Source organism: Mixophyes fleayi, chromosome 6 (genome assembly GCF_038048845.1).
Source record: "Mixophyes fleayi isolate aMixFle1 chromosome 6, aMixFle1.hap1, whole genome shotgun sequence".
NCBI classification, from domain to species: Eukaryota; Metazoa; Chordata; class Amphibia; order Anura; family Limnodynastidae; genus Mixophyes; species Mixophyes fleayi.
This window is the reverse complement of record NC_134407.1, coordinates 200,911,591-200,939,263: the sequence shown is the minus strand read 5'-3', so window position 1 is coordinate 200,939,263 and position 27,673 is coordinate 200,911,591. Positions and strand designations below refer to the sequence as shown.

Sequence of the window (27,673 nt, the reverse complement as noted above, 5' to 3'; positions counted from 1 at the left end):
TTTGTTATATATTTTTAATAGACATTAATATATGCATTTAAGTGTTTTTGTGCACTCGTAATTACAGGATGAACACGGTAAATACACTATCGTCAAGGGTGCAATTTGCAATTACTAACTTCTCATTTTCTCATTAATATTTTAGGCTGTCTTAAAAAAAAAATCTTGGTTCTCATAATGAGCTGACATTAAAAACCACAGAGCTTTCCAGTGTTAAAGTATATCACTCTTTGGCAAGTTGCCCCCCTTTGTGTATATAGATCAGTGTGCAGCAGGTGTGTGATATCAGTGTGTCCTGTGCGGGCGCGGGCTGGCAAAATTCAGCCCGGGGGGGCGCACAGGCGGCCGCATCACATGACACACGATACGGCCGCGCCATCAATGACAGGGCCGCCTGTGCTCTGAGGCGGCCGCATCGCGTGTCATGTGATGCGGCCACCGGTAATAATTAGGTAATAGTGCATCCGGGGGGGAGGAGGGCTGGGAGGCCCTAACAGTGGATAAACTGAGCGGTCCGGGAGACCGATGCCCTCCTGCCCCCCGACCCAGCCCGCCCCTGGTCCTGTGTAAAGGGCTCTGTGTGTACTACGTGTGTGATATCTGTGTGACCTCTGTGTAGTGATACAATGTGTATGTGGTGTGGGGTGTTAGTGTGACTAGTGATCACTGTGTGTAGGGTACGTAAATAGAGTGGTATGGGTGGATCAGCATCTTGGTTTGGGCCCCTGGAGGTCTTATTCCAGATCTACCTGGTATAGCTGGATGTTGTCTGGTCCTTCAGCAGCTGAGACTTTCACAAGCGTATTGAATGTTGGAACTTGTAAAAACTGGAATGGAACAGAAAATTTTGCAAACAACTCGAACAGTTCCAGACTCGATCTGGACTGAACCTGAACTCCTTCTGGACTGGTCTTGGACTCCCTCTGGACTTTTGGATTGGACTCGGTGACCCCTTGGACCATTGGACTGGACCCAGATTCCCTCTGGAAATCTGACATCTTGTACCACCTTCCCTCTCTGGTAATCTGGCAGTTCTCCCTGTTAGATTGGCAGCTCTCTCTGCAAAACTGGCAGCTTTTTCTGTAGAGTTGACAGCTCTCTCTCTGTCAAAAAATGAATCTTTCTCTGTGAGACTTGCAGCTCTCCCTAAGGGGTCTCTTGGAGCACTGGAGAATAAGTTTGGCTCTGCTGGATCGCTGTCATACTCAGTAGGCAGCTCCCAGCACTCTGATTGGTGGATAGTTCCATTGATTTAACAATCAGGCTCAATGAGGTTAATTTATGCAGGTACAAGTGCAATTCCACAGATTACAGATAAACACATGATGGCGGCACTTTCAAGATATGTCATCAATTTCATGAACAATTAATGTAAATATAACTTCAACATGATTCAGTGACAATAGTTTAAAGGTTCGGTGTTTAATTACTAGCAGTAATAAAGTAGACAGTTGATGCTATGTTTCCTGCGTGCAGGGAGTCATCTTTGATGGATCGGTGGAAAAGGCTGAGAAAAATCCGGGTTCTGTAAGACAGAGAGAAAAAGTTCAGATTCAGTTAAAATACAGTCCATTAATTTTCACTGGAGTGAGAATTGAAATACTGCCTTAATAACTGAGCCTTCCGAAATAATGGCCCATTAGTGACTATTTGACACAAACATAAGTCAGATACACATGGCAGATAATTGTCTTCTGCATCCATTATTTATACAACCGCATTTTTAAATTCCAACCATTTAGAGTCAGCTTCCCAAAAGTAAATGTAAATATTTCAGCACTGAGAGCTCAGATCCATCGTCCAATCATTTGTAATTGACTTCTGGCCGGGAATATCATACGCTGCGTGTGATTGATGGAGATGTTTATACACTAGTGCTTACAGTTCATTATTCTGTCTTATGCCGCAGATCAGCCGTGTAGAGTTTATCTCTCAGCTTCTTTGTATTCTGGTCAGAGAATGACCATAACAATCATAATAATTCTTTTCATATTTTTTTTTATATTTTAACAGTGTTCCACATTGGTTTATGTAGGTGATGTGGTGACCAAACAGCACAACCTTCACTTCATGTCGAGTGGCCGGAGGCACTAACAACTGTTGGGGCAATGTGACAACCAACTGCACTACCAGTAGGATTGAGAGGAGTGAGAAGAGATGGTGGCAGGACCGAGTGAAGTACTACTGATATATTATAGGCAGGGCCGGATTAACCAGAGGTCTAACTGGGCTACAGCCCAGGGGTCTCAGGCATCCAGGGGGCCCTTGACAGAGCTCAGCAGAATTACTGATCGGGACGGGGGCGCCCCCGACCCGATCAATGCTGAGCTCTGTCACTGCAGTCCTCCTTCTCCGGCGCTCAGTAATCTCCTTACTGAGGAGATCTCGTGTCACGAGATCTCCTCAGTAAGCAGCTTACAGCGCGCCGCGGAAGGAGGACTGCAGTGACAGGAGAAGAGAAGTGCTTGGGGGGGGCGGGGGGGTTAGCGGTCGGCTAACAGGGGGGCCAGGCTGCTAACGGGGGGGGCCTCATGGGGGAATGGGGGCCCCCTTAGCCCAGGGGCCTCCATTCCGTTAATCCAGCCCTGATTATAGGGTGTGACAGGAGTGGTATATTCATGATGTCTATTGCATTATACACACACACACACACACACACACATATATATATATATATCATGCAAGGCTTCACCACACCTATGTTTTAACAGATAGGTGGAGACAAAAAAATTATAGAGGAATATATATATATATAGGGCTTTTTTGTCAGAACGCTCAGAACGGCGTTCCTTTTTTCAAAGTTTAATTAACTTATTAACATTTTTTTTTCTCTTTTGCACCTTAGTGTGTGTCCTGCTTCCAGCTCCGGCAGCGTTGTGACGTCACGACGCTGCTAGTAAGAGGAGCCGCCATCAAGCAGAGAGGCGAGGAAAGAAGCATAGAAGGTAAGAACAGACTACTGAAAGCGGCGGAGGGGGCGCAGAAAGAGAGGGCTACAGGTAAAGGAGGCGGCAGAAAGAGAGGGCTACAGGTAAAGGAGGGGGCAGAAAGAGAGGGCTACAGGTAAAGGAGGGGGCAGAAAGAGAGGGCTACAGATAAAGGAGGGGGGCAGAGAGGGAGGGCTACACAAAAATGGGGCAGAAAGAGATGAGTTCCGGCACCCTTTTTCTTACAAGAAAAGTACTGTATATACACACACACACGCACACTAGCAGAGTAGGTGGTGCTAGTTTGCAGCCTGTTCACTCCTTGGAGTTTGGGATCCACCAAGACTGGAAAGGTGTATCACCACACCCGCCTGAATTTAAGTAAAAAACGCCCAGTGTGAGGGCGTTGTGTGATGTTCACGAGGAAGGAAAGCTGAGGCAGGACCAGTTGGAGATGGACAAGAGGTCTGTCCCAAGAAACTGCAACCCCAGACATGATCAGTTGGAGACTGTAAGGGATCTGTCCTAGGAGAGCGGCAGTCTGCCACACAGGAGCTCAGGATAGTCCTGTGTTTTTGAGATAGAGTCCACAGTAACTGGCTGAGGAGGGAGCCTCAGCAATACAAGGGCTGTGTAATGTTGTACTTGGTCAACAGAGAGAAAGTGGTAAGATATAACCCTGCTCCTGCATAGACAGGGGCCAGGTGGAAAGGTGGACTCAATCTTGGCCCAGAAGCTTAAACTTAAAAGAACATGAAAAAGAATAATGGCTATAAAGGATCTCCGAGTGGCTCTTACATGATGCACAAAAGATTGTAAATTTTTGCAAACACTACTCCAAATTATATGGTTTACAATCTGGATGTAACTGCTTCAGTGAATGATATCGCTCCCAAGCAACCTTGCTCAAAAAAAGACGTCACCACCAAGGAGTCGCTACAAACAATTAAATCTCTCAAAAATGCTGCTGCCCCAGGCCCTGATGGCTTTACAGACTCTTATACCAAAAAATGTGTAGCGACACTCTCTCTGCTGCTTCGAAATTACTTAAAACGGTATTAAGAGGCAGAACAACTGAGAAATCCACAATTGGGGCGGACATAGTTGTTCTGCCAAAAGAATGTGGAGATCCAAAAATATGCTTCAGCTATAGACTAATATCCCCTAGTTCAGAAATTATTTGCCAAATTGTTAGCCATGGTCATTGTCACACTAATCCACCCTGACTAAGTGGGTTTTAGACTTGGACACCAAGTAGCAGACAACATAAGATAGGCCATAGGTCTGAGCTATGCTACAAACCAATCAGCGACTCTGGTCTTAGCGATGGCTCTCGATGATGAAAAATCCTTTGTACGCTAGGCCTGGTCATTCACGCAACTCACGCTAGGTCACATGGGCAATAGTGGTCACTTCCTCAAGGACACTGCAATAAACACAATCAAGGCGCATATGTCCCCACCTGCCTCATCGATGGAGATCATTGACTATGGATATTTTAAAATTAACGCAGATGAAACAGAATATCTCAATATATCTACTGATGCACAGCAACTCTTCAAATACAAGTATAGATTCCGCAGGCAACCCCATCAGATCAACTACCTGGACACCTACCTGACCAGATGCTATGGTAATTCTTTTGTTGCTACTTTTCTGGCTCTAATGGATATAGTAAATAAAAGGCCACAGTATTATTATAAACATTGCATTATGTGTATATACAGTTGCTGCGATTAAGATGAGTTTCCTCTTGAGCATAATACACCATAGGCAAACTGAGGAGAAGGGGGGGGGGGGTTCCTAGTGCCTGGAAACTCCCCTCCAAGCCTGGGGCACTGTATAATTGAGGTGGCTGGGCCATGCCCCCACTTCACACGGCTCTGCTTGAAAAGGGAGAGCTAAGTGCACCTAACAGTAGCCCACGCAGCATTGCCCATGTATATTATGAGGATAGGAAGAGTTGGAGAGCAGCCAAGCATTGTCTAAAATTATAGCCACGCCCCCATGCATGCTGGTCACGCCCGCTGGCGGCATGGTGTGGAAACCCCCCTTTACAAATCCTGCGTTTGCCCCTGTACACCTATTCCAAACCCTCTCAAAAAGGGTTCCTTGTACTGTACTGAAGAGATTGCGGAAGTGCATTTCCAGATTGGTCTAGAGGACCAAAGTATGCCAGCAAGCATTGCACAGACACTAATGGAACGGCGGCTAATCCTACCCAATCATGATCAGCATGATTCTATCTCTGGCCCTCCTCCCCTTTACCTCTCTCTCTTTTCCCAGACAAATACACCCCTGCTCTCTTCACTATTTAGATTCTGCATGTGGAGCCACAATATACTCTCTTTTTCTTAAACTCTCAATGACATTGTTCATTGTTTAGCATTCTTTGTTGTTGTTAATCCATGTGTTAGAGTGTTTCAGGGTAAATTAGACTTCATATAGAGAAATTCTGTTGGCCCAATTAATCAAGAATGTAAAGAACTTTGTAGTTACATACAGCATCTGCTCCATGCTGCATTTCATATACTCATATAGGTGTTTACATGAATTCCAATAAAATAAAATGGTTAAAACGATGACTATTATACAGGATACCACAGCTGCCAGCTCATCGGGTGCTAGTACCTCTTCTTTCCCTCCACCGATCATGTCATTGTAAGTGTGAGAGGTGGTATTGTGGATCATGGTCATGATACTTGAGGGAGCACTCCAAGAGAAATGTTGCTATCCCCCTCCTCATATACCCTTGAGTCTGGCATGTTGTACTAGACTTAATGACTCTGTGTTAATCTGTGCAGTGGATGTCACTCTTTACCCCAATAATAGGCTCCATCAGTTTTCAGAACACTATAGTTCACTTAAATGACAAAGTAATTGTCTCCACAGCGCTGACTATCTTTCAGAAGACAATACTTACTCTTGTAGCAAGCAGGTACCGTGAAATTTCCATCCCGGCATTGGCTTTCAACGGTGTATGCGCAATTATCGGTCTTGTTCTTGCAGTAATAAGTCAGGATGTCACCATGTTGTATCTGCTGCCCGGAAATCTCATCTACGCGGGTCTTTCTCTTGTTATGTAACACTGTGGCCTTAGGTGTTGTGACATGGCATGGGGCTGTAAGATATTAGTGCAAAACCATATTAGTGAATTATGATTGGGTCACATATTTAACCTTGTATTTAGAATTAAGACCCTGCTGCTGGGAGGGGTCCTGTACAAGGGTCTTACCTCTGCAGACTGGCTTTTGGGTCCATTGTTCATTTTTGTCGCAGTATGAGCTCCTGGGGCCATCCAGAGTATACGGTGGGTTACAGCCATATGTGACAGCTTCTTTATAATTGTACTTCCGGTATGGGGAAAAGCTCATGTACCCGTAGAGTATTTCTGTTGGGCGCTGGCATTTGACATCTATGTGAATACAAAAAAAATTGTTGATATAAAAAGACTTGTCACAAAAGGTATACTGTGGATGCATAAGCAAACCGAGGGGGGTTTCCTAGTGCCTGGAAACCCCCTCCAAGCCTGGGGCACTGTATAATTGAGGTGGCTCCCGCTTCACACGGCTCTGCTTGAAAAGGGAGAGCTACGTGCACCTAACAGTAGTGCACGCAGCATTGCCCATATATATTATGGGGATAGGAAGAGTTGGAGGGCAGCCAAGCACTGTCTAAAATTATAGCCACGCCCCCATGCATGCTGGTCACGCCTACTGGCGGTGTGGTGTGAAAACCTCCCTCTACAAATCCTGCGTTTGCCCCTGGGATGTGTTTTATAAGCACACTGGAATTACAATATTTGTAAAGGAACTTTAAACCGAGAGAGAGAGCATCTGACGAAGTTAAGTGAACTAGAAGCAGACTTCTAGTTCACGTGTGTATTAGATATTTAGGGTAACCCAATTCTCATATTCTTGGATGTTAAATTACACAAAACGTGAGTAATCCCTGGCAATGCCCTCTGTCTGCAATTGGCTTCAATCCTTACCCCGGCATTCAGGTACGTCACTCCAGGTACCATTTTCTCCACAGGTGACATTCTCATTTCCAAGTAAGGCATAGTTCAGCAGGCAACTGTATGTCACCACATCTAGGTAGACGGAAATGTTTCCTTCTCTTGGTCTGTAGTGGTTAAGTTGCCCAAACTTTGGTATCATAGGATGTGGACAAGTCACCGCTTAAAGGGAGAATGAACATTTTGAAAACGTTTCTGTTCATGCCACGCCCTCCCAAAATACCTCATAGGAACCTACAGTGTATGATGTTTTCTGCAGCATGTTTATATTTTTGTACAATATAAAAAGACAATAAAGAACATAAGAAATGCATAAACTGATGTACAGTGTTTTTTCTTTTGGGTGTCTCTCCTTTTTCTTCATTGTCTGAATATTATACATCTATAAAAAGAATTAGAATAGTACAAGTAGAAATACCATTTTCTTGAAACCTTGGTAATGTTACTGGTCATAAAATATAAAAGGAACAGTAAATAATAAACAACTCTTGGAGCCCTTTGACTTACAGTGAATTACACATGTGTTAAGTGAGTGAGTGTGTGTGGGAGGGGTCATGTCTAATTAGATACCATTCCACTAATTCCAATACCGTCATGATGTTTACTCTCATCCAAAGATTCTATTCTGTATAGAATTTTGTAACTCTTTTTCCTATATCTGAAAAGGTAGCACTCCTGTTAAAATATAATATCCAACAGTTTTGTCTTTACGTCATCTAGTAGAGGAGGAGAAGGGGAAGTAAAATAGCCGAGGGGCGGGGAAAAGGGAAGGTACAAAGCACCGCGACTTGTGCTTGCCTGAAGGTTCTGGACTGAATCTGTAGTGTTGGAAGCCACCAACCTGGTGTTGCCTCACCCCCTTTGGCAGCTATGGAGGGGACATCACTTTCTCATCACCTATTCTCTGCCTGTAGAGACTACTTCACAAACCTTCCCTAGAGGTCTCTTTATGTTGTCCCATCCAAACTTGTTTCCCTAGCTTTACTTTCCCTTTCCTATAATACTGAACATGTTCTACTTGTTTTCAGAATAATCAGGCTTCACAGCTGATCAATACGATGACTTTAGCTGGGAGGTTGCCCTGTGGTCTAACGGCTCCAGCTGAATTTCTCTGGCAATTACTCTCACAATTAAATATGTCTCTTAACTTGTTTTCATTAAACACAAAATGGGTTAACTCACCTACTTAAAGATGCTAAGTCCTGACCATTTTCCACAGGTAGAAAGTTGGACCTTGTTGTGCTCCAGGAGATGTATCTACTATATAAATGCCTAGTGGCTTGTGTGAAGAAAAAAAAAAACCAAGCTGCAGCGCCACCTGCTGGGCAGAGTTATACACTGACCTATATATTTCTTGAAGGAGAAGTGACAGTTGGGAGTGGTTGGTGGTTGCCGGGGGTGACAGTGGGGAGTTTTTAACACCTTAAGTAGCTTGATGAAGGATGTGGCGATGAAGATGAAGGATGAGGTGATGGAGAAAAATGATGAGGTGGTGACATGTGGACAAAACCATGTTAAAAAAGGGCGCTTGCGTCGGGAAGTAACGCTCTTCCCCTGAGGAGGCCTGGGCTAGGCCCAAATGCATGACAAGAACCTTTTAACACCTTAAGTAGCTTGATTTGACTAGAATGCATGAGTATCATGCACGGGTTAACTTGTTCTTTTATATAAGCTTCTCCCATGTTCTTAGATCAAAATTTAATATAACATGTTTTATGGCAATTGGTCCCTCTAACCATAATGGGGAGGCTCTCCGTTTTGGGAAAACTTCTCCACTTATCCCCAAAGAGGTCATACTGGATAAAGTAGGAAGCTTTGACATATTGATTGATACCCTAAAGGAATATATAGTCACTACTCTATCCCTTTATGCTCTTAACATCAACCCTATCACCTTTATTCATACAGTTCTCACTAAAGTTAACTCACACCAAGAGGGCTGTCTAATCATCTCAGGAGACTTTAAACTCACCCAGTTCACAAATAAGATGGATCCTGTAGCTACTCCAAATCATACAGTCCTCAAGATCTTTGGAGATCCCAACATATGGAGGAGAGGGACTATACCTTTTATCCTTAGCCATACTTACATACAAACATATAATAGAATTGACTTGGTACTAGTAGATAAGTGTGTATTGCAACAGGTTATACAACATTTGGATAGACTATTCCCTGGTGTCCTTCAAGTAGAAATATCATCTTCCACCAAGCACTTTAGACAGTGGCAATTCCATGAGTTCTTGCTAATATCTCCTAGGGCCTTATCTGTGCTTATATACTCCGTAATATCATAACCGGTGCGTCCTGAAAGGAGTCAAAAGTGGAACCACTGTTCAAAGGGTGTCCATCCTTAAAAGAGGGAACTTAGACTCCAAAAAGGATCTATTGAAACAGGTAGTTGACTTAGGTTCCCTCCATCCAAAGCCAGTTCATCTAAACTTACCTCATTAAAAGATAAGCTGGAGGCCCAATGCATGACCCACATATTCTTTATTACATTTATTATATAGCTCCAGCATAGACTGAAGCGCTTTTATTAACAAACAAAGAGGTAAGATGGCCCTGCTTGCAACCTTACAATCTCTAGGAGATTAATAGTGCCTTATAGTGTGTAGTAATCCAGGAAGATGGTAATGGGAAAAATGCTTAGTAGGGCTATGTCACAGTCACACAACAATGTTGGTTCAAGGGCCAGTAAGTTGCTTGAGAAAAAAGAGAATACACGGAAGTTTAGAGTAACTGTGTAGAGGGGTGGTAACTGTGTAGAATGGCCTGGGCAGTTTAAGAAGGTAATTAGGAAATTTGATGAGGTTGGCTAAAGAGGTGACTTTGCAGACAACCTTTAAAGGTTTAGAGGCTTAGGGAAAGTCTTGATGTATGAGTCATGGAATTCCACAGGTTGGGAGTAGCTCAAAAAAAATCCTGTAAACGGGACTGGAAGCAGGTAAGGAGAGGCATATCCCTTGAGCAGAGCCGTTGAGATGGGAGATATTTTGAGACAAGAGAACTCATGTATGTTGGTGCAGTTTTGTTAATAGGTTTGTATGTTAGTAGAAGTATTTTGTATTGGATTTGGTAACATACAGGCTACCAATGTATGGGCTCGCAGCAGCAGTAGAAGAACATTTAGCAAGGAAAACTGCAAACAAAATAGATTGCAGGGGTGAAAGTTTGGTTATAGTAGGACAAGTATTAAAGTTTTTACAGTATTTTGTGTGAGATACGTGGGTATTCTGGAAATGTTTCTTAGATGCATATAGCAGGATTTGAAAACCAGTTGGATTGGAACAAACCACAGTTAAGGCTATACAGGAGGCTTGAGGGGTAGGGTTTATTGTTGTGGTGTGGACAGAAATAGAGACGTCAGCTTGATAAATTCTGTTGACTAGTGGGAACTTTATTAGCTCAGTTAATGAAAGATTGAGTTTGAGGTGGCGAGAGGACATAGGAGATAAATGGCAGACATTCAGTAATATAAATAGAAAATGTAGAGAGGCGGTGGATCCAGTGAAGCACACAATGTGTACGATGAGAATCAGAATAGGACAGTGTCCTTAATACCTAGGAAATGTAATATTTATATGAGATGTCAGTGGCCAGCAGTGCCAAATGCATCAGAGAGGTTCAGAAGAATTAGAAAAGAGTAGTCCTTTAGATTTAGCAGTGACCATATAATTGACTACCTTTGTCATTTTAGTTTCTGTGGTGTAACAGAAGCCCTGGAGAGAATCTTATAGGTTGTGTATAAATGAAAGGGTGCGAAGTGAGTTTAGGCAAACATCTCGAGAAGCTTGGAGGGTCATGAGAGTTGTGAGATGGGTCTGTAATATAAGAGAGAGATTGGGTAAAAATTAGTTTTTTTTTCAGAAAGGGAGAGATAATAGTATGTTTGAATAATGATGGAAAGATACCAGGAGAGAGAGAGAGAGAGAGAGATTACAGATATTAATTAAGGCTTATGAGCACAGCAGACATTGATTGACACTCTACTAAGTGTCTAGTTGACCCTATAACTGAGAGTTTAGGGTTAAGTAGAAATGTAGTAGAGTGTGAGGGGATAAAGGGAATTGATACTTCATCTTTATTTCTGTGATCAAATGAAGAGAATTTGTCTGAGGGTGCAGGAAAGAAATCAATCAGGATGTTACCCGTGAAAGAAGATACAATTTGAAGTCTTCTCTTGAAGTTAAAGAACTTGGTCATTGATGATGTTTGGAAGGGTTGGTTTGAGGAGGTGGGGGGGGGATAAGAAGATATTTAAGAATATTAAAAAAGAGTTAGAAGCCTGAACAGATATCTGAGATTTGAAGAATGTTTGTTTGGACTGTCCAGGACATTTCAATAGGAGTGGTAGATAGCAATATATTTCAGGAAGTCATTAGAAATAAAAGATTTTCACAAATGGCATTCTACTTTGCAATTAAGTTTTTTGTGCTATGGCTGAGATTGTGGCCGACACACAATCAAGAATAGTTTGGGAACACTTGATCAAGATCTGTTGGTAGGGTTGGTTAAGATGTAATACTGCCAGATCAGGAGAGGAAAATGTAGAAATTGGGGAGAGAAGTTGCTGACCTTAACGGAACTGAGATTTCACCAGGTATAAGATGGCTTGGCAGAGTTTGAGAGCAGATGGATTAAAGTAATGGAAGAGAGCTCGCAGGTGAAAAGGAGATGGTCTGACAGAGCAAAATGAGTGTTTAAGTAATCAGAACTAAACAGGTTCCAGAGGAATCAAGATCAGGCAGTGGTCAACATGATGGGCAGAAGAGTCGTTCCATTGTAAGAGGCTCCGAGAGGAGGTTTGAAATAATAGTTTGGAGGCACAAGGAGAATGTGGATAATCATTTGGAATGTTGAAATCTCCCAAGGTGATGGTGGGGATGTCAAAGAATAAGAAATGAGGAGGCCAAGCAGATAAATGTTCAAGGGATTGTTTTTGTAGTCCAGGCTGATAATAGATTACAGCATCATGAAGAGAGAATGGATTGAAACTTAGTATGTACTTCAAAAGAACATAAGGAATGGTCATTTAATAGAGCTATGCTTGTGGAAAGGAGGAAAACAACTCCACCACCTTGTCTGCTTCTAGACCCGGAGGTATGGGTGAAGTGGAGACCACCATGTGAATGAGCCATGTTTCTATTATTGCCAGGAGGCTGAGATGGTTTGATAGGAAGTGGTCATGAACAAAGGTTAATTTGTTTCAGAAAGAGAATGCATTCAATAAAGCACATTTAAGTTTATAGAATATAGAATGATAACAACATATATGGGCAATATTGGGGGAAGGGGATAGATGACCAGGATTTCGTAATAAATCACCAGCTAGTAGAAGCAGTAGAAGAGGGAGGTGGAAAGATGACTGTACTATTTAAATAGTTATAGTTTGTGATGGCAGGTTTTTCAGGCTTAGTGTATTACAGAGTCTATAAGCGGATCGGAGTAATGAAGGGGGCAATATGGATAAAAAAGGGTGTGATGCGGGGAATGATGATATATATATATATATATATATATATATATATATATATATATATTTGAAAATAAGTGGGAATCGACTAAGGCAAATAAATAATTGAAATAGTGACAAAAACTCACCAAGTTACATTGTCCAGAGCACTGAGATGAGAAGTGCAGATTCAGGATGTAACAGACAAAGATTACTGCTGGTTGTCCTCAGATGTTTTCCATCACTTTATTAGTACGTCACTTACAAGAAGCAGGGGCCAGGCTATGACATTACTTTTATAAAGTAGGGAATAGAGCAGGTAAACACTTAGCCCACAAGTTACATGTTTCTTGAGCCCCGGGGTTAATCTTAGAAAATGAGCAAGGGACCTGAACTCACTGGCGGATCCAGGGGGGGGGGGCGATCGGGGGCCTAAGATGTTAGAAAGGGGCGGGGCCTAAATCGCCCCCCCCTATCTCGCCCCGGGTACAGCATTTTTCTAGATCCGCCCCTGCCTGAACTTCATATCATTATGACATAGCCAGTAAATTTGCCTCTTACTATTCTGAATGATATCATTTGAAGGATAACACTAACATACACTCACCCACCCACAGAGGGTATTCTGCCATTTCTGCAGAATGCCTCACTATCCACAGTCTCCCAAGAAATCTTACACAATCATAGGGCTGTGTACACGCTACAGTGTTTTCAGCCGATTATCAGGCCAATCAGATGATAAACGACCGGTTGGCCCAATATCACATTAGTGAGTACACAGCAACAATGATCGCTTATCGTTCCAAAGCCCATCGCATCGTTGAACGAGATTTTTAAGCTGAACTAAAAATCTCGTTCAGTGATGGAACAATGTTGTTACAATTCTGCAGTGTGTATGCACTCAGGACCTGCAGTGCCCATAGATGACTAGAATGCGGAATATTAGTTAGGGGTACTATGTTAGGGGTAGATTTATCAATCCTTATAAAAAGATAAGAGGAGATGTTGTCCACAGCAACCAATCACATTTTAGTTATCATTTATCTAGTACATTCTATTGGTTCCAAAGGGCAACATCTGCGCTTTTTCTGTTTTAGAAGGTTTGCTAAATCTACCCCTTAGCATTTGTTGAATGGTTGATGATAGTGTTTACATATAGTTAATCACAACTTTATTTAAAATATGTTTTTTTTTTATATTTGAAAGCTAACCCTATCCACAAGAAAAGGTACAGAATGCTTTGGGAAGATGGAACCTCTTCTTCGTGGTGAGGACATGCCCACTACCATGGCTGGGACACCCTAAAGTTTTGGTTACAGGAAAGCAAATGGAATGGGATTTATTTTTAGAAGAAATGTTAATATTCCTCCACTTTTATAACTTAGAGAGGACATATATCTGCTTTATCTAATAATTTGCAGATGTGGTTTTTGGAAAAAACAGTTAACCAGTAACAGCATAATTAGGAGCGGTTTTTAAACTTACGTTCACAGGTCGGAAGCATTGCGTTCCATGTCCCAGTCTCCATACACTTGCTCTCACTCGCGCCATGTAATATATACCTGGAAGAGGGTGAGAATATCCATAAAGAACAACTAGGACAAGTGGCATTTAAATATATATTGAATATACATATGTGAATGCAAATATGGTATATGCCTACTTTTGCACAAATGGGAAAGTGCATGGATTTAGGGGCAGTAATGGTAGCTTCTGCAGGAGTGTAACATTTTCACGAGCCGACAGTAGGAGTTGGGCAGGTGGGGTATAACTTGCTGAGTGTGGATTAGGCAAAGACGTGCTCCAACTTTGGCACCCATATGCAAAACCAAGATTACTTAAATGAGCTGAAAGAGTAGAGAGGGAGCAGTTCCAGGGGGTTTCCTGCTTTGGGGGGGGGGGGGGGGGGGGGTGGTGATACGTATGTTCAACAGTTACATGATCGACATTTATATGGTCGACACCATAATATAGACAGGTTTGGAAAGTCGATGATAATGACATTATTATTAGGTCAACGATTCATATGTACACAGTATTATTAGGTGACAATTCAAATGTAGACAGTATTATTAGGTCGACAATAATATCACTAAAACTAACCAAATGCCTAAACTTTACCCTGACCCTAATCCTAACCCTATGCCTAAGGCTTGCCCTAAATTTAAACCTATGCATAAGCCTAGGCCTAAGCCTAACCCTAACCCTATGCCTAAATCTAGCCCTAACACTGACCCTATGCCTAAGCCTAGCCCTAACCCTAATCCTAACCCTAACCCTATGCCTAAACCTAGCCCTAACCCTAATCCTAACCCTATGCCTAAACCTAGTACTAACCTTAATCCTAACTCTATGCATAAGCCTAGCCCTATCCCTAACTCTATGCCTAAATCTAGCCCTAACACTGACCCTATGCCTAAGCCTAGCCCTAACCCTAATCCTAACCCTATGCCTAAACCTAGCCCTAACCCTAATCCTAACCCTATGCCTAAACCTAGCCCTAACCCTAATTCTAACCCTATGCCTAAACCTAGTACTAACCTTAATCCTAACTCTATGCATAAGCCTAGCCCTATCCCTAACTCTATGCCTAAATCTAGCCCTAACACTGACCCTATGCCTAAACCTAGCCCTAACCCTAATCCTAACCCTATGCCTAAACCTAGTACTAATCTTAATCCTAACTCTATGCATAAGCCTAGCCCTAACCCTAACCCTATGCCTAAATCTAGCCCTAACACTGACCCTATGCCTAAGCCTAAACCTAGCTCTAACCCTATGCCTAAACCTAGCTCTAACCCTAATCCTAACCCTGGGCCTGATTCATTAAGGATTTTAAATGAAGAGGTATCTTATTTCAGTCTCCTGGACAAAACCATGTTACAATGCAAGGGGCGCAAAATACTGACTGTTTTTTCATGTAGCACACAAATACTTGATAGCTTATTTGTACACTGAAATTTAAAGTTGATATTTGTGTGCTACATGAATAAACAGTCAGTATTTTGCACCCCTTGCATTGTAACATGGTTTTGTCCAGGAGACTGAAATAAGATACCTCTTCATTTAAGATCCTTAATGAATCAGGCCCCATATGCCTAAGCCTAGCCCTAAACCTATGCCTAAACCTAGTACTAACCCTAATCCTAACTCTATGCTTAAACCTAGCCCTAGCCCTAACCCTATGCCTAAACCTATGCGTAAGGCTAGCCCTAACCCTAACCCTAAACCTATGCGTAAGGCTAGCCCTAACCCTAACCCTAAACCTATGCGTAAGGCTAGCCCTAACCCTAATCCTAAACTTATGCCTAAGCCTAGCCCTAACCCTCACACTATGCCTAATCTAGACCTAACCCTAATCCTAACCCTATACTTAATCCTAGCTCTAAGCCTATACTACTAATTGTCCACCTAATATTGTCGACTTTCTGAATGTCGACTAAATGAATGTCTAGCTGTCGACCACATACCGTTGGAGGGTGTACAGACTTTTATTCCTGCAAAAAGGTCTTCAATTCTCCATCTCTGAGTTCCAATGTCTTTTCCCTACACTGTTAATGGAACTCATTTTGTGCCCCTCAGTTTGTGCTTCTGTGCAAAAGACCATTTCTAACTATATACAATTAATCATAATAAAAGCATTCAAATACACACAGGAAACAGTTGTGTTACAAACCCAAAGTCCCCTTGCTTACTGTAAGACAGAGTTGAGACTAAACCGATTTACATCAGTCCCTGCCCCATTGGAGCTTACATAATTTCCTAACATACACACAGACAGACAGAGAGAGACAGACTAGGGTCAATTTTGTTAGCAGCCAATTAACCTACTAGTATGTTTTTGGAGTGTGGGAGGAAACCGGAGCACCTGGAGGAAACCCACGCAAACATGGGGAGAACATACAAACTCCACACAGATAAGGCCATGGTCAGGAATTGAACTCATGACCCCAGCGCTGTGAGGCAGAAGTGCTAACCACTACTCCACTGTGCTGCCCCAATCGTATGCATGCTATAACATGTGTTTGTAGTCACGAACAACTGAAAAATGTCTGTTATGTACTGTAGACATTAAATACACCCTAATGTTTTTTTTAAATTTCCATGTATATTCATAAATGACTATAATATTGACATGTAACAATAATTGAATATGTATTTATATATAGATTTTATATTCCACACAGGTATTGTCCTGCAGTGTCTGGTCTAGTACAGCAGACTAAACCTACACCCGCAGTCATCACCACACGGATCTTGAGATCCGTTCCTTGTTGAATTCACAGTATGCAGAGCCGAGTTACGTACAGTTTAAAACAAAACTCCTTTGGATCTGACTCAGATCCATTAGTGTGTAATCACTGTACACACTACACTGTTAATAGTCAAGGTAAAAAGTGTTTATCCTTTACAAATGGAGAATTTGCTGAACATTGTCAATGCACAATACATAGAGACAATCAAAACATATAATAGGGTGTCAATAAGTCAAGGTTACAAAAAAATAAATATGAAAATGGATCTGTTGCAGTAGACAAAACATATGCACTATCAGCGCAGCATAAATGTATTCATGGGGAATACGATGTAAGGAGCTATTTTTTAATTGTGAGCCATCTGAATTCAGAATAACTGCAATCTACATTTCCAAACATGCGTATGATGCACCAATTCTGAGTTGTATTGGTTGTGTGTATCTGATGTACAGTATGCCTGACGTAAACCTGGCACATACGCCACTGTTGCAGTGCTGGACGCATCATGAATTGCTTCTGTCTGGACATATGTGTGTTAGGACGCTGATTTTACATGCATTTGTTGTGTTACCTCATCTTGTGTATTTCTGTATGAAGGTATCTGTGTGCTATTGTGTGTATTACTGTACTGGGTGTGTCAGAGGAAAGGAACAGTTACTTATCAGGCAGGAAGCGACTCCTTTGCAGAGCAGGTGCTTCCTGGGAGGCAATTTGCTCCCTGTGTTAATTGCAATATAATTGTATCTTCCTCTGTCTACCACTGTCTTCAAAATGCTTCTATCTCCCTTTTGTTTATCTTGAACGGTATTTCATGTTTTACATTCCAGGTATATTGTCACAATGAGACCCAACTGGGCATGTGGATATTAAAGGATTAATCAAAACAAAACACCTGACTAAAATGAATAAAAAATCCCCTATAAAATATCTCACTTTCACTATTAAACACAAAGGGGTAAATTTATCAAGCTGTGGGTTTGAAAAAGTGGAGATGTTACCTATAGCAACCAATCAGATGCTAATTATCATTTATCTAGTGCATTCTACAAAAGAATCTGATTGGTTGCTGTAGGCAACATCTCCACTTTTTCAAACCCACCCTTTAGTAATTATACCCCCTGGTGTCTATGTGGTGTATTTTACTTACAACAGTCTTGCCAAGGTTTTAATATTTAAATAGTGATTTTGCTTGTTCTTTGAAATACACAGAATAACAGAAGGAAATATGCTGCTTTCCAAGTCAACAATAATCTCATGTAAATGCAATAATAGTAACAAAGATTTAAACTACTATTACCAGCGTATTTCTGTAAACAGCATTTGAAGGAATTATTCACAGCAGCTGGGCTATGACATACATTCTCAGCGTGCCTCCATAATTTGTTTTTTCAGTTTATTTTAAGCTCTCGTGGTCTCAACATTTTGTCCAAAAAAATGTCCCAGACCTCATAGGAACCTCAAGAAAGAATCTGCATTGTAACACTGTGTACTCATCCAATTCTGTCACTTAGCCAATTCCCATTCCTAGGTTTTCACTGTTCTAGTGCATCTCTCTAAATAACAGGCTCCGATACCCTATGCCAGCCAAACAGCTCACCCTTCTAAGCATCCCTGACATGTACAGCTGGCAAGAACACATTGTACGGTACGGATGATATATAGATAAAAATTACACTAAATCAGCTGATATTCAACTGCCACCATCCCATGATTGCAGGACTACAATAAAGTACCATTTGTGCGTAGGAACGACAGACCGCATAGGGTTAAACAGTAGATGCAAAATAACAAGAGATACGTGACTGATGGGCATATTTATCAAAGGGTAACAAGCTTCATTGCCATAGAGCTTCGCCCTATACATTACTGCCAAAACTGGAAGAAGTGAAAGAAAATTTGCTTTTTTATTTGAATAAAGTATGTTTCAGTAGCCAATTGTTATTATTTTTATTTAAAAAAATATTTTAAGTCTAACTTCCTGAGGTTTTTTAAACTATTGCTACTACTTTTTGTATTTCTGGTTTATATTCCCACCAGCCTTGTTTTTCCTTCTTCTTCTTTGTATGTTGTCAGTTTATTGATTATTCCTGTCATGTACCTGCCCCCCCTCCCTCATCTCCCACTTAAAATATATATTTTAATCTATTGTTAAACCTTTTTAGTGGAACTGGAAGCCCAAATCTGAGAGTACTTAATAAGTGGCGGCGATAGTTGACTACTTATCACCACAACAAGCAAATCTGCCTCACCGACACATTTTTATGAATCAGAGTAGAATGTCTTTTACCAGACCCAAGAACTAACTTTGAGACTCCCTACTTCCAATACCAAAACCAAAGACTAATAGTATCACAAACCTGTCTGCAGGCTTGTTGCACGAGCAAGAGTTTAAATCCTGCACAGAGCCAACACCTGCAGAGAAGGTAACACATAATGGACTTTGATGCGTAAGTTTGAGTAGAGCCAGACAGTCGATTACACAGAGCAAACAAACAAAACAATATTACTCCAGAAGAAGCCAGGTATAGCTGTATCCTAAACTAAAGTAACGTTCATGTTCAAGGGCAGGCTGGGTTCTTACTAACAGGCTTCTGAGTCAAAACTTGCCCCCCGGGCTAAATTTTAGCAGCCCTCCCCTGTTCACGTTGCCCTTGAAAAAATGTGTGTTTTGATGAAGTGTATTTAATGAAAACCACTAGTATGAAAGTGGATATATCCTTTAGTTGAACTTTTATTTGTCTTATCTATCTCATGTGTTCCTAATGCCAGGGACATCCTATGCGTATGAGAGGAATAAAAGCAATTCAGCAGCATTCTAGAATTTAATTGAGTTGTTTCTGTATTGTATTCACCATATCGATGAAAATCCCCAGAGAGTATATCTGATACTGTGGTAAAAACTCTTTAAAAGGTAAGGATTATTGTTTTACTGTCCGCTTGCATGGAATATAGAATGTGTTGCTTGATCTGATACAGAACTTCATTGGCAAGCTTGAACAGCTTCCTGACATAAAACATCTGTCTCACTCGACTCTACGCCAACATCCATGAAGTCGTTCAACATCTCAATCATTTCGCCAAAATGGTTTCCAGCAAAATATCTCATCCGTCCAGCGCAGCTTTCTAGCTGAGCGCACACAGAATTGTTCTTTCGCAGACAGAGTATCTCTCTAGGAGAAGACAGATCTTGTAAGGTGACAAGAAAAAGCTGGGTCCATTGAACTTGGTAACAGTCCAGGCCCAGCAGGCTAGAGATGACAGCTAGTATCTTGTGCTGTTTGGGAAGGGGATGTCTGCCAGCAGTTTGAGATAAATCATTCGGATGCTTTGAGCATCTGTGGCTGGATGTCAGAAAATAAATACTTGCAAAGGAGAGAAGTGGACAGTGATAGATTCAAGCTCCGAGAGATGGGTTTAAGAAACTGGCCCAATGGTTGTAGAATTGTTAGATTTAGCATATTTTCTGAGTTGCTGAACATTCGGATTAGCTCTAAATAATTCAGGTAAATATTTTTTTCCAGGATATATATATATATATATATACATTAACATCTGTTTTACACAGATAGCAGCAAGGTGATAGGGTGGGTCTGCAATCAAGCAGAACTCCTGCAGAGAACTCCTTTTTAAAGGCAATGTGTGAGTGCCATCTATTCATCAAGTTAGGGCTGCGGGAGGGATGTACTCTATTTAAACTTATCTTTTTCTTTTGTACAGTGTGACCGATGCTAGACAGTGGCCGGTGTCTAGGGAGCTGGTCTCTATTACTTTAGCATTAGGGTCACAAGAAAGTAGGTGCAACTTTATGACATCCTGACAATAGGCAAAGCAAAGTAAAAAGTAAGGAGGTGTTTGTTTGTGCATCACCAGATATATATAAACCCCCCCCCCTTTTCACGAGTTATAGGGCTTGAAACTGTTTGATAAATCGACCCCTCAGTCTGTAGCCTTCTGCTTGCCCCATTACTCTGATCATGACACTATTCCTGTCACCTGCTGTCTTATTCTCACTTAACACAATCACATAAATGACATAAACCTGCTGGTTGCTCTGGAAACTGTGACAGTAAGTGAACTCTCCCTATGCACCTGCTGGGTGACCTGGCACATGTGACCTGCTGGGTGGTCTGTAATCTGGGACAGTTATTTGCAGCCCTATTGGGTGACCTGGAACATGTGACTTGCTGGGTGGTCTAGAATTTGTGAGCTATTTGCAGCGACATATATCAGCACACCTTGCAGGGACCATGCCCAGCAATGTAACTTTGATGGAAAAAGTTATAAATATATTGTAGTGTAAAAAGAAATTCTTTAGTACTTTTAATATAGTCATTGATAATATAGTTATTTATTCATTATACTCCATTGTTAAAGTTTCTACATGTAATGTAGTATATAAAAATGTTATTGAATTCTGTTAATAAAGTAATTTAGTCATTACATTACAGTTTCATTTAAGGCTGTTACCGCCGGTTTTCACTAGTGGAGATTAATCCAATAATGTACCCTAATCAAATGCCCTTATAAATAGATACACAGACATTATTAAATGAATATATGATCTTTTAATGGAAAACTATTTGATTTCCATGTTGTTTACTTTGCTTAACAAACTCACCCTTTGTTGCATGAAAAGTATATCACACTCTGATAAGTTAGATCTGTGTATGTTATCTTCCCATTGTCTATAGGGCCAGGCTTTCGGCACTGCCTCGCTGTGTAAACATGAAGTCAAATGTTATTGCCTATAAGACACCCTTAAAATAAATACATACATTACATACATACAAAATACTGGACTGTGTCAAGTAAAGTAAAGAAAATATGGAACGACTATAAAAAGTCTGTAATTTAAAAAAAAAGCACAACTTTTAATTTTAAACAAAAAAAAGGATGTTTTTACACCCTAAATAAATATTTTTAATGAGATATTGGGGTAAATGTATCAATATGCGGGTTCTTCAACACCCGCCGTGTTCAGCCTCTTCCGCGATTAAATTTCAAGCGGTGCTGCATTGTAAAGGGTTAACTTCCCTTTACAATGCAGCGCCGCTTGAAATTTAATCGCGGAAGAGGCTGAACACGCGGGTGTTGAAGAACCCGCATATTGATACATTTACCCCATGGTGTCAATTGTAATGTTAATCCATCAAAGAGATCTTTTTAGAATGTTTGCAGATTCCCCCACCATTAGAGAACACCAACTTAAGTGAACATTTTGTGTCTGAGAATTGCACTTAGACTCTGAGGGCCTGAGTCAAGGCAAAAAAAAAAGGAGTAAATGTTCTCCGGGACAAACCATGTTACAATGCAAGGGGTGCAAATTAGTTTATTATTTAGCACATAAGTTAAATACTGCTGATTTTTCACGTAACACACAAATACTTGATAGCTTTATTTTTACATTGCAATTTAAATTGGATCTAGGATATGCCTCACTCCAACTATAAATCTGTCATCAAATTACAAAAGTAATGTAAAGTATTGCTGCCTCATCTAATTATACAGTTTAAAGCTCCACACCACCATCCCTAACAATAAGGGAGCGATATTCCCCTGAGGTTCATATCTCATTTTCTACATCAAAATAGAGAAGCTGTTTTGCACAGTTGCTGGACTGGTTTATTATACAATCTGTATAGCATGTAGGTGCACCTACTTCGCTACAAGTTGAATTTGGCACTGATACTTGCACACATGTGGTTTTATTTTGCAATACCAATTATGGCTTTTAATATGTTTTAATAAATACCTTTATAACTGTACACTTTGTGCATGAGTGTTTTTGTGGCAGACCCGGTTATACCATCGCACACCTTGGTTACTATATGATTATCGACCTATATATGATTGTTGCTATTTGCTTTGTAAATAGCTTTAGATAATTTCTCTTTTCATAAATCTACATTCCCTTTCCTTATGGTATTTCATGTTGATAACAGTGACTGCAGTATGCAAATGAGTGAGAGGGGATAGAGTCAGCAGCATTCTAGCAGTATGTATATAGAGATGACTCCTTTCACTGTATGTAATGAAAAGGAGGAGCCAGATTTCCTAGCATTCTAGCAGAGTGGATATAGAGGTGACTCCTTTCACTGCATGTAAATGAGAGGGAGGAGCCAGATTCGGCAGCATTCAACAGTATGGAAATAATGGTGACTCCTTTCACTGTATGTAAATGAGAGGGAGGAGACAGATTTGACAGCATTCAACAGTATGGAAATAATGGTGACTTCTTTCACTGAATGCAAATGAGAGGGAGGAGTCAGATTCGGCAGCATTCTAGCAGAGTGGAAGTAAAGGTGACTCTTTTCACTGTATTTAAATGAGAGGGAAGAGACAGAGTAATCAGCATTTTAACAGTATGGATATAAAATCGACTCCTTTCTCTGTAAATAAATGAGAGGGATGAGAGACAGATTTCGCAGCATGGAAATAAAGATGACTCCTTACACTGTATGTACAATACAGGATAGTAGTGTTAAAACATATATGTTTCCTGACACTGTATGTAAATGAGTATATAATATAAAGACTAATAATACAGTGAGTATGGGAGTATTGATGTCACATATTTACTCACGTTTGCATTTTAATGTGGCGTGGTCCCAGTTTCCAGGGGTCAAACACACAGCTTTATCATTCCCAGAATCCTTGACATACCCCGGGATACAGGAGTATGTAACCATGTCCGAGGGTTCATATATCACCTTTCCCGGTTTGAAAACAGAATACGGCAATTCTCGTGGCCTGGCACACACTAAAACATATTTAAGATGAATGAAAAAGGACATGTTCTAGATCGGACCCCCAACCTCCATTACTATACTATGCACTGTATACAAAATTCTATGTATCCCCTTACCAATTTATACAGTATAATATATATATATATATATATATATATATATATATATATATTATATGCACTCTAGGGCATTTATAGAACATGCTGCACAGTGTAGCTGCAAAGGAAAAGTCATGGAAAGATGAGTAGTTAACAAATATAATTATTAAAATATTCCACATTTATAAAAACTATAGGAATCGTTGTATTAAACATCCCCAAACTTGCGCCTTGCACGTGCCATAGAATAAGTACATTTAGTTTTTTATTATGTTGCATGAAACACCAGCTCAAGTTTCCAAATGTTCCACAACCATGAGACAGGCAGACGCTGGGTCAAGCTGGATGTTTTGTAAAAGGATCTTTAGGGGTAGATTTATCAAAGCTTCTACAAAGGAAAAGTGGAGGTGTTGCCCATAGCAACTAATCAGATTCTAGCTATCATTTATCTAGTACAATCTAGAAAATAAAAGCTAGAATATGATTGGTTGCTATGGGCAACACCTCCACTTTTTCTTCGTAGAAGCTTTGATAAATCTACCCCTTATAATCCTTAATGTTGCACACCTTTCTTCCCTTGCATGTTATATTAAGTAGGGGTGGTCTACAAGTAAACTGCTAGAAGTTATTCCATAAAAGTCAGTTAGTAACACCGATTGCCACATTTATAAATTAAATTAAATACAAACATCTGTTTTTTTCCGTTTTAAAAATCCAACGCAATCTTCTTTAGTGCAGTAGACCAAATGGAAATGACAAATTAGTAATGAGAATAGACTGTCACGGCTTCATATAATATAGCCGCCATGCTAACGGATTAAGTACTATTTCATGGTGTATTGTTGCACCACCTCTTCAGCGCTCACAAGAGATACTACTCCTAAATAGCGTATCTACGGGTGTATCCATTTAGGTGCCTCCCCAGGTATAAGGAGACACAAAGCGATAAGTAAAAGCTATATATGGACATATGAGAATTGTAACCAGGTTAGAGGAACAGGTGCTATTCCTGGGGTAGATGGTAGTGTACAGCAGCAGCGAAGTCACAAAAGGCCCAGTTTTGGTACAACTGGCCTCATCCAGTTTTAAAAAATAAAGAAAACTTCAAAATAAACACCTTGCCTGTCTGGCTCTCACTAAACACCCGTTGTTCCCGACTATCAAACTAAACACAAACATAAGAAGTTCCAGTACATATAGTTTACTCACAACATATATCAGGCTATCTCCTAGAGTGACCCTGCAGTCCCTTTCCCCATGCAGAGCTAAGTCTCCCACTGATCACACTGACATCCGTTTTTGTTTTTTTTTTAACAATGTAAAGACAAAGTTACAGTAAACAATCAGTAATTAGATGATTTTTAAGCAAAACAAAAATGTAAAAGCACGTTAAAATAGAAGAAAGGGAAAAGTGGGGCAGTCTAGGGGATAGGAAGAGGTCTTTTGAAATAGGAAAAGGAAGAATTATGGGGGACACAGTAAGGAGATTAGAAATGGAGAGAGGGGAGGGTACACTGACATCCTTTTTAAACACCTATAGGTGCAAACATTAATCCAGGGTTTCCCAAACCCAGTCCTCAGGGCTCCCTAACAGTGCAGGTTTTCCATATCTCCTTGCTGGAACACAGGTGTATTCATTACTGACTGACACATTGTAACTGATCCACAGGTGGTCCTAATTATATCACATGTGATCCTGAAAACCTGCACTGTTGGGGAGCCCTGAGGACTGGGCTTGGGAAACCCTGCATTAATCAGTATATTGTCAGACTAGAAGACCTGTAGACCCGAACTGGGCCTTTAAAATGAAGCCCACCCTTCTCGCTACATTTATACCCCAGGGACCCTTACCAGCTTTTTCCTAAAACTGAACATGCTCTTTTGGGAAGCTCCTTCCCGCACAAAACAATCTCCCTGGGGTTTTTAAAGCATGTAGGTTAGAAACCTGGGACAAACATACCAGTCCAAAATACTATTCTAGTGTTTTTGTCACAGCATGGATTTTTAGTGCACACGCTCAGAACTAACATGGGGAACTTTCTGATAATCAAAATAATGTTGTAGGGCCGGTAATTTATGCTTTATTGGTGATCTTAATTCATTTCCTTCTTTTGACAGTAAATTTAAATCAATTAAATTGTTTTTAAAACACAAAGTGTCTCTCAAAATTTGAATCTGAGTGAACTTTGGCATTAAATATTATCAGGATTAGAATAAAATGATTGATGAACTTTTAGCACTTTGTCATTCTGTCCCCAACAAATAACAAGCCAGTCAACGCGTTTCACAATCCTACCCCACACATATTATCATTCTTGTTTAACCAATATTTGTCTAGTGTTATCATGCTGTCTAACAGCTTCAAGGATCCATGGGAAGGGGGTGGCAGAATAACAAGCTAATCTGGGTTATTAGGGTTCGGGCCTCATATTCAAACAATTGGGAAAGAAGGACTATAAAGAAAGCACTTAGATCCTTATTTGCCATTAAGAGCAAATCCAGCTAAAGTGTGCAAAGTTACACCTGGACAAACCAAGGGATGCAAATGACATTTATTTTTGCATACAGGGAATATACTGTCTGCTTTTGCGTGTAGCACAGATATACCCCTCTCACTCAGGGCCGAATTAACCCGGGGGCTTTCTGGGCTAGAGCCCAGGGGCCTCGAGCATCTGGGGAACCCTTGAAACTATTTTAACTTGATTTTTTTATTTTTTTATTTCTGTGTACTACCGGCATTCATCGGGTCGGGGGCATCCCCGTCCCAGGCTCCTACTGTCAGGTCATGGAGAATGGCAGGCAGCTAACAGCAAATGTCATGCTGTTAGCTGCCTGCTGTCACTGTAGTGCTTCCGCGGTGCGCAGTAATCTCCACACTGAGATCTCGTGAGAGTGAGACTTTGAGTCATAGTCTCACTCTCACGAGATCTCCTCAGTAAGGAGCTTATCGCACACAACATGGAGTGACCGAAGAATGCCTGCTGCAGCCTGCAGTGAAGAAAGGACAGATCTTGACCACGAGGAATAGGAGGTAAGCGCTTGGGGGGGGGGGTGCAGAAGGAACAGAGCAGAGCTATTATATTATGCTGTACAATATATCGGGGGGGGGGGGTTCACAGTACCCTGAGCCGGGGGGGCCTCACAGTACCCTTAGACGGGGAGCCTCACAGTAGCCTTAGACGGGGGGCCACCATTCTCTTAATCCGGCCCTGCTCCCTCCACTAAATCTGTGCATTCGTTTTAATTTGCCCCTCCTGCACCGCAAGATGGTTTTGCTATTCAATAAAAATGAAGAGATGGAAACTTATTTTGTCATTATGATTGTCCTACTTTGTTTTCCATATTCGATAAAATTTTATAAACGTTTTTCCTCACTTTCCATCACTTCTTATGCAAATGCGTGAAAGTGGGCGTGGATTACATAATGCCAGCATAAAGAACACTTTTATAGAATATAAATGCAATGTCCAACTGAATCAGCTGTCCGTATTGATAAAATAGGAAATTGTCCTGTCTGAAGAGAATAGACAATGACTAAACTTCTGTTTTCTTCAGGAAGCAAAAAAGACCAAACCAAAGAAAGGATATAAAGACTTTTAAATATGATATGTTGTAAAATTGTTTAGACATTTTCATCTGCTACGCCAACCCTCGCTCTGCAATTGCCTGACACAAACTATAGAATATATATTTCTTCTACATGAATGATATTTCAAGTGCAAAGTACTACAACACTTCAAAGCTCAGGACACCTGCACATGACTATCTTTAAACCAGTTACCACAAGCACTAACACCCTAATATAATACACCTAAAATAAATAAATAAATAAATAAATAAAATAAAATAAAAAAATGTGTTTTTTTTTTAATGTTGCTTGTCTACATATGTTTTTAATGCTTTGTCTAAGGGATGAGATGGCTACCTCTAAGGGTATAACTATATTGTTGTCTGACAGCCAAAGGAGTAACGAAATGAATAAATAAAATAAAATACGACGTATACCACAAATTAGACTTCTGAAGTGTTCCATACAGAGCATTGTGTGGCCGTACCTTTTCCTGCTGAAACATAACTAAGTAGACAGATCACACCGATCAAGACTGATGACCGTAACATCGTCCCAAGAGCTGAGCATCAGGCACCCTGAACTGCAACACGGTCATTCAC

At 40.8% G+C, this 27,673-nt stretch overlaps 1 protein-coding gene across 1 annotated transcript; it reads right to left on the bottom strand.

Moving 5' to 3' along the window:
• Positions 1-27,673, bottom strand: APOH (apolipoprotein H). Its single transcript, XM_075178037.1, has 8 exons — positions 27,559-27,673; positions 23,240-23,416; positions 21,275-21,371; positions 13,886-13,962; positions 6,919-7,107; positions 6,163-6,342; positions 5,851-6,048; positions 1-1,525 (listed from the first exon to the last, which is right to left on the bottom strand). The coding sequence occupies exons 1-8, from the start codon at positions 27,620-27,622 to the stop codon at positions 1,458-1,460; spliced, it is 1,050 nt and encodes a 349-aa protein (XP_075034138.1). The 5' UTR covers positions 27,623-27,673; the 3' UTR covers positions 1-1,457.

Bases quoted from the DNA above. Each gene is read 5' to 3' on its own strand.
- APOH (XM_075178037.1), bottom strand. From the start codon at position 27,622: ATGTTACGGTCATCAGTCTTGATCGGTGTGATCTGTCTACTTAGTTAT. The intron at 21,372-23,239 runs GTGAGTAAATAT...ATGTTTACACAG, and splicing joins CGCCACATTAAAATGCAAAC to CGAGGCAGTGCCGAAAGCCT. The intron at 6,049-6,162 runs GTAAGACCCTTG...AATATCTTACAG, and splicing joins CCAAAAGCCAGTCTGCAGAG to CCCCATGCCATGTCACAACA.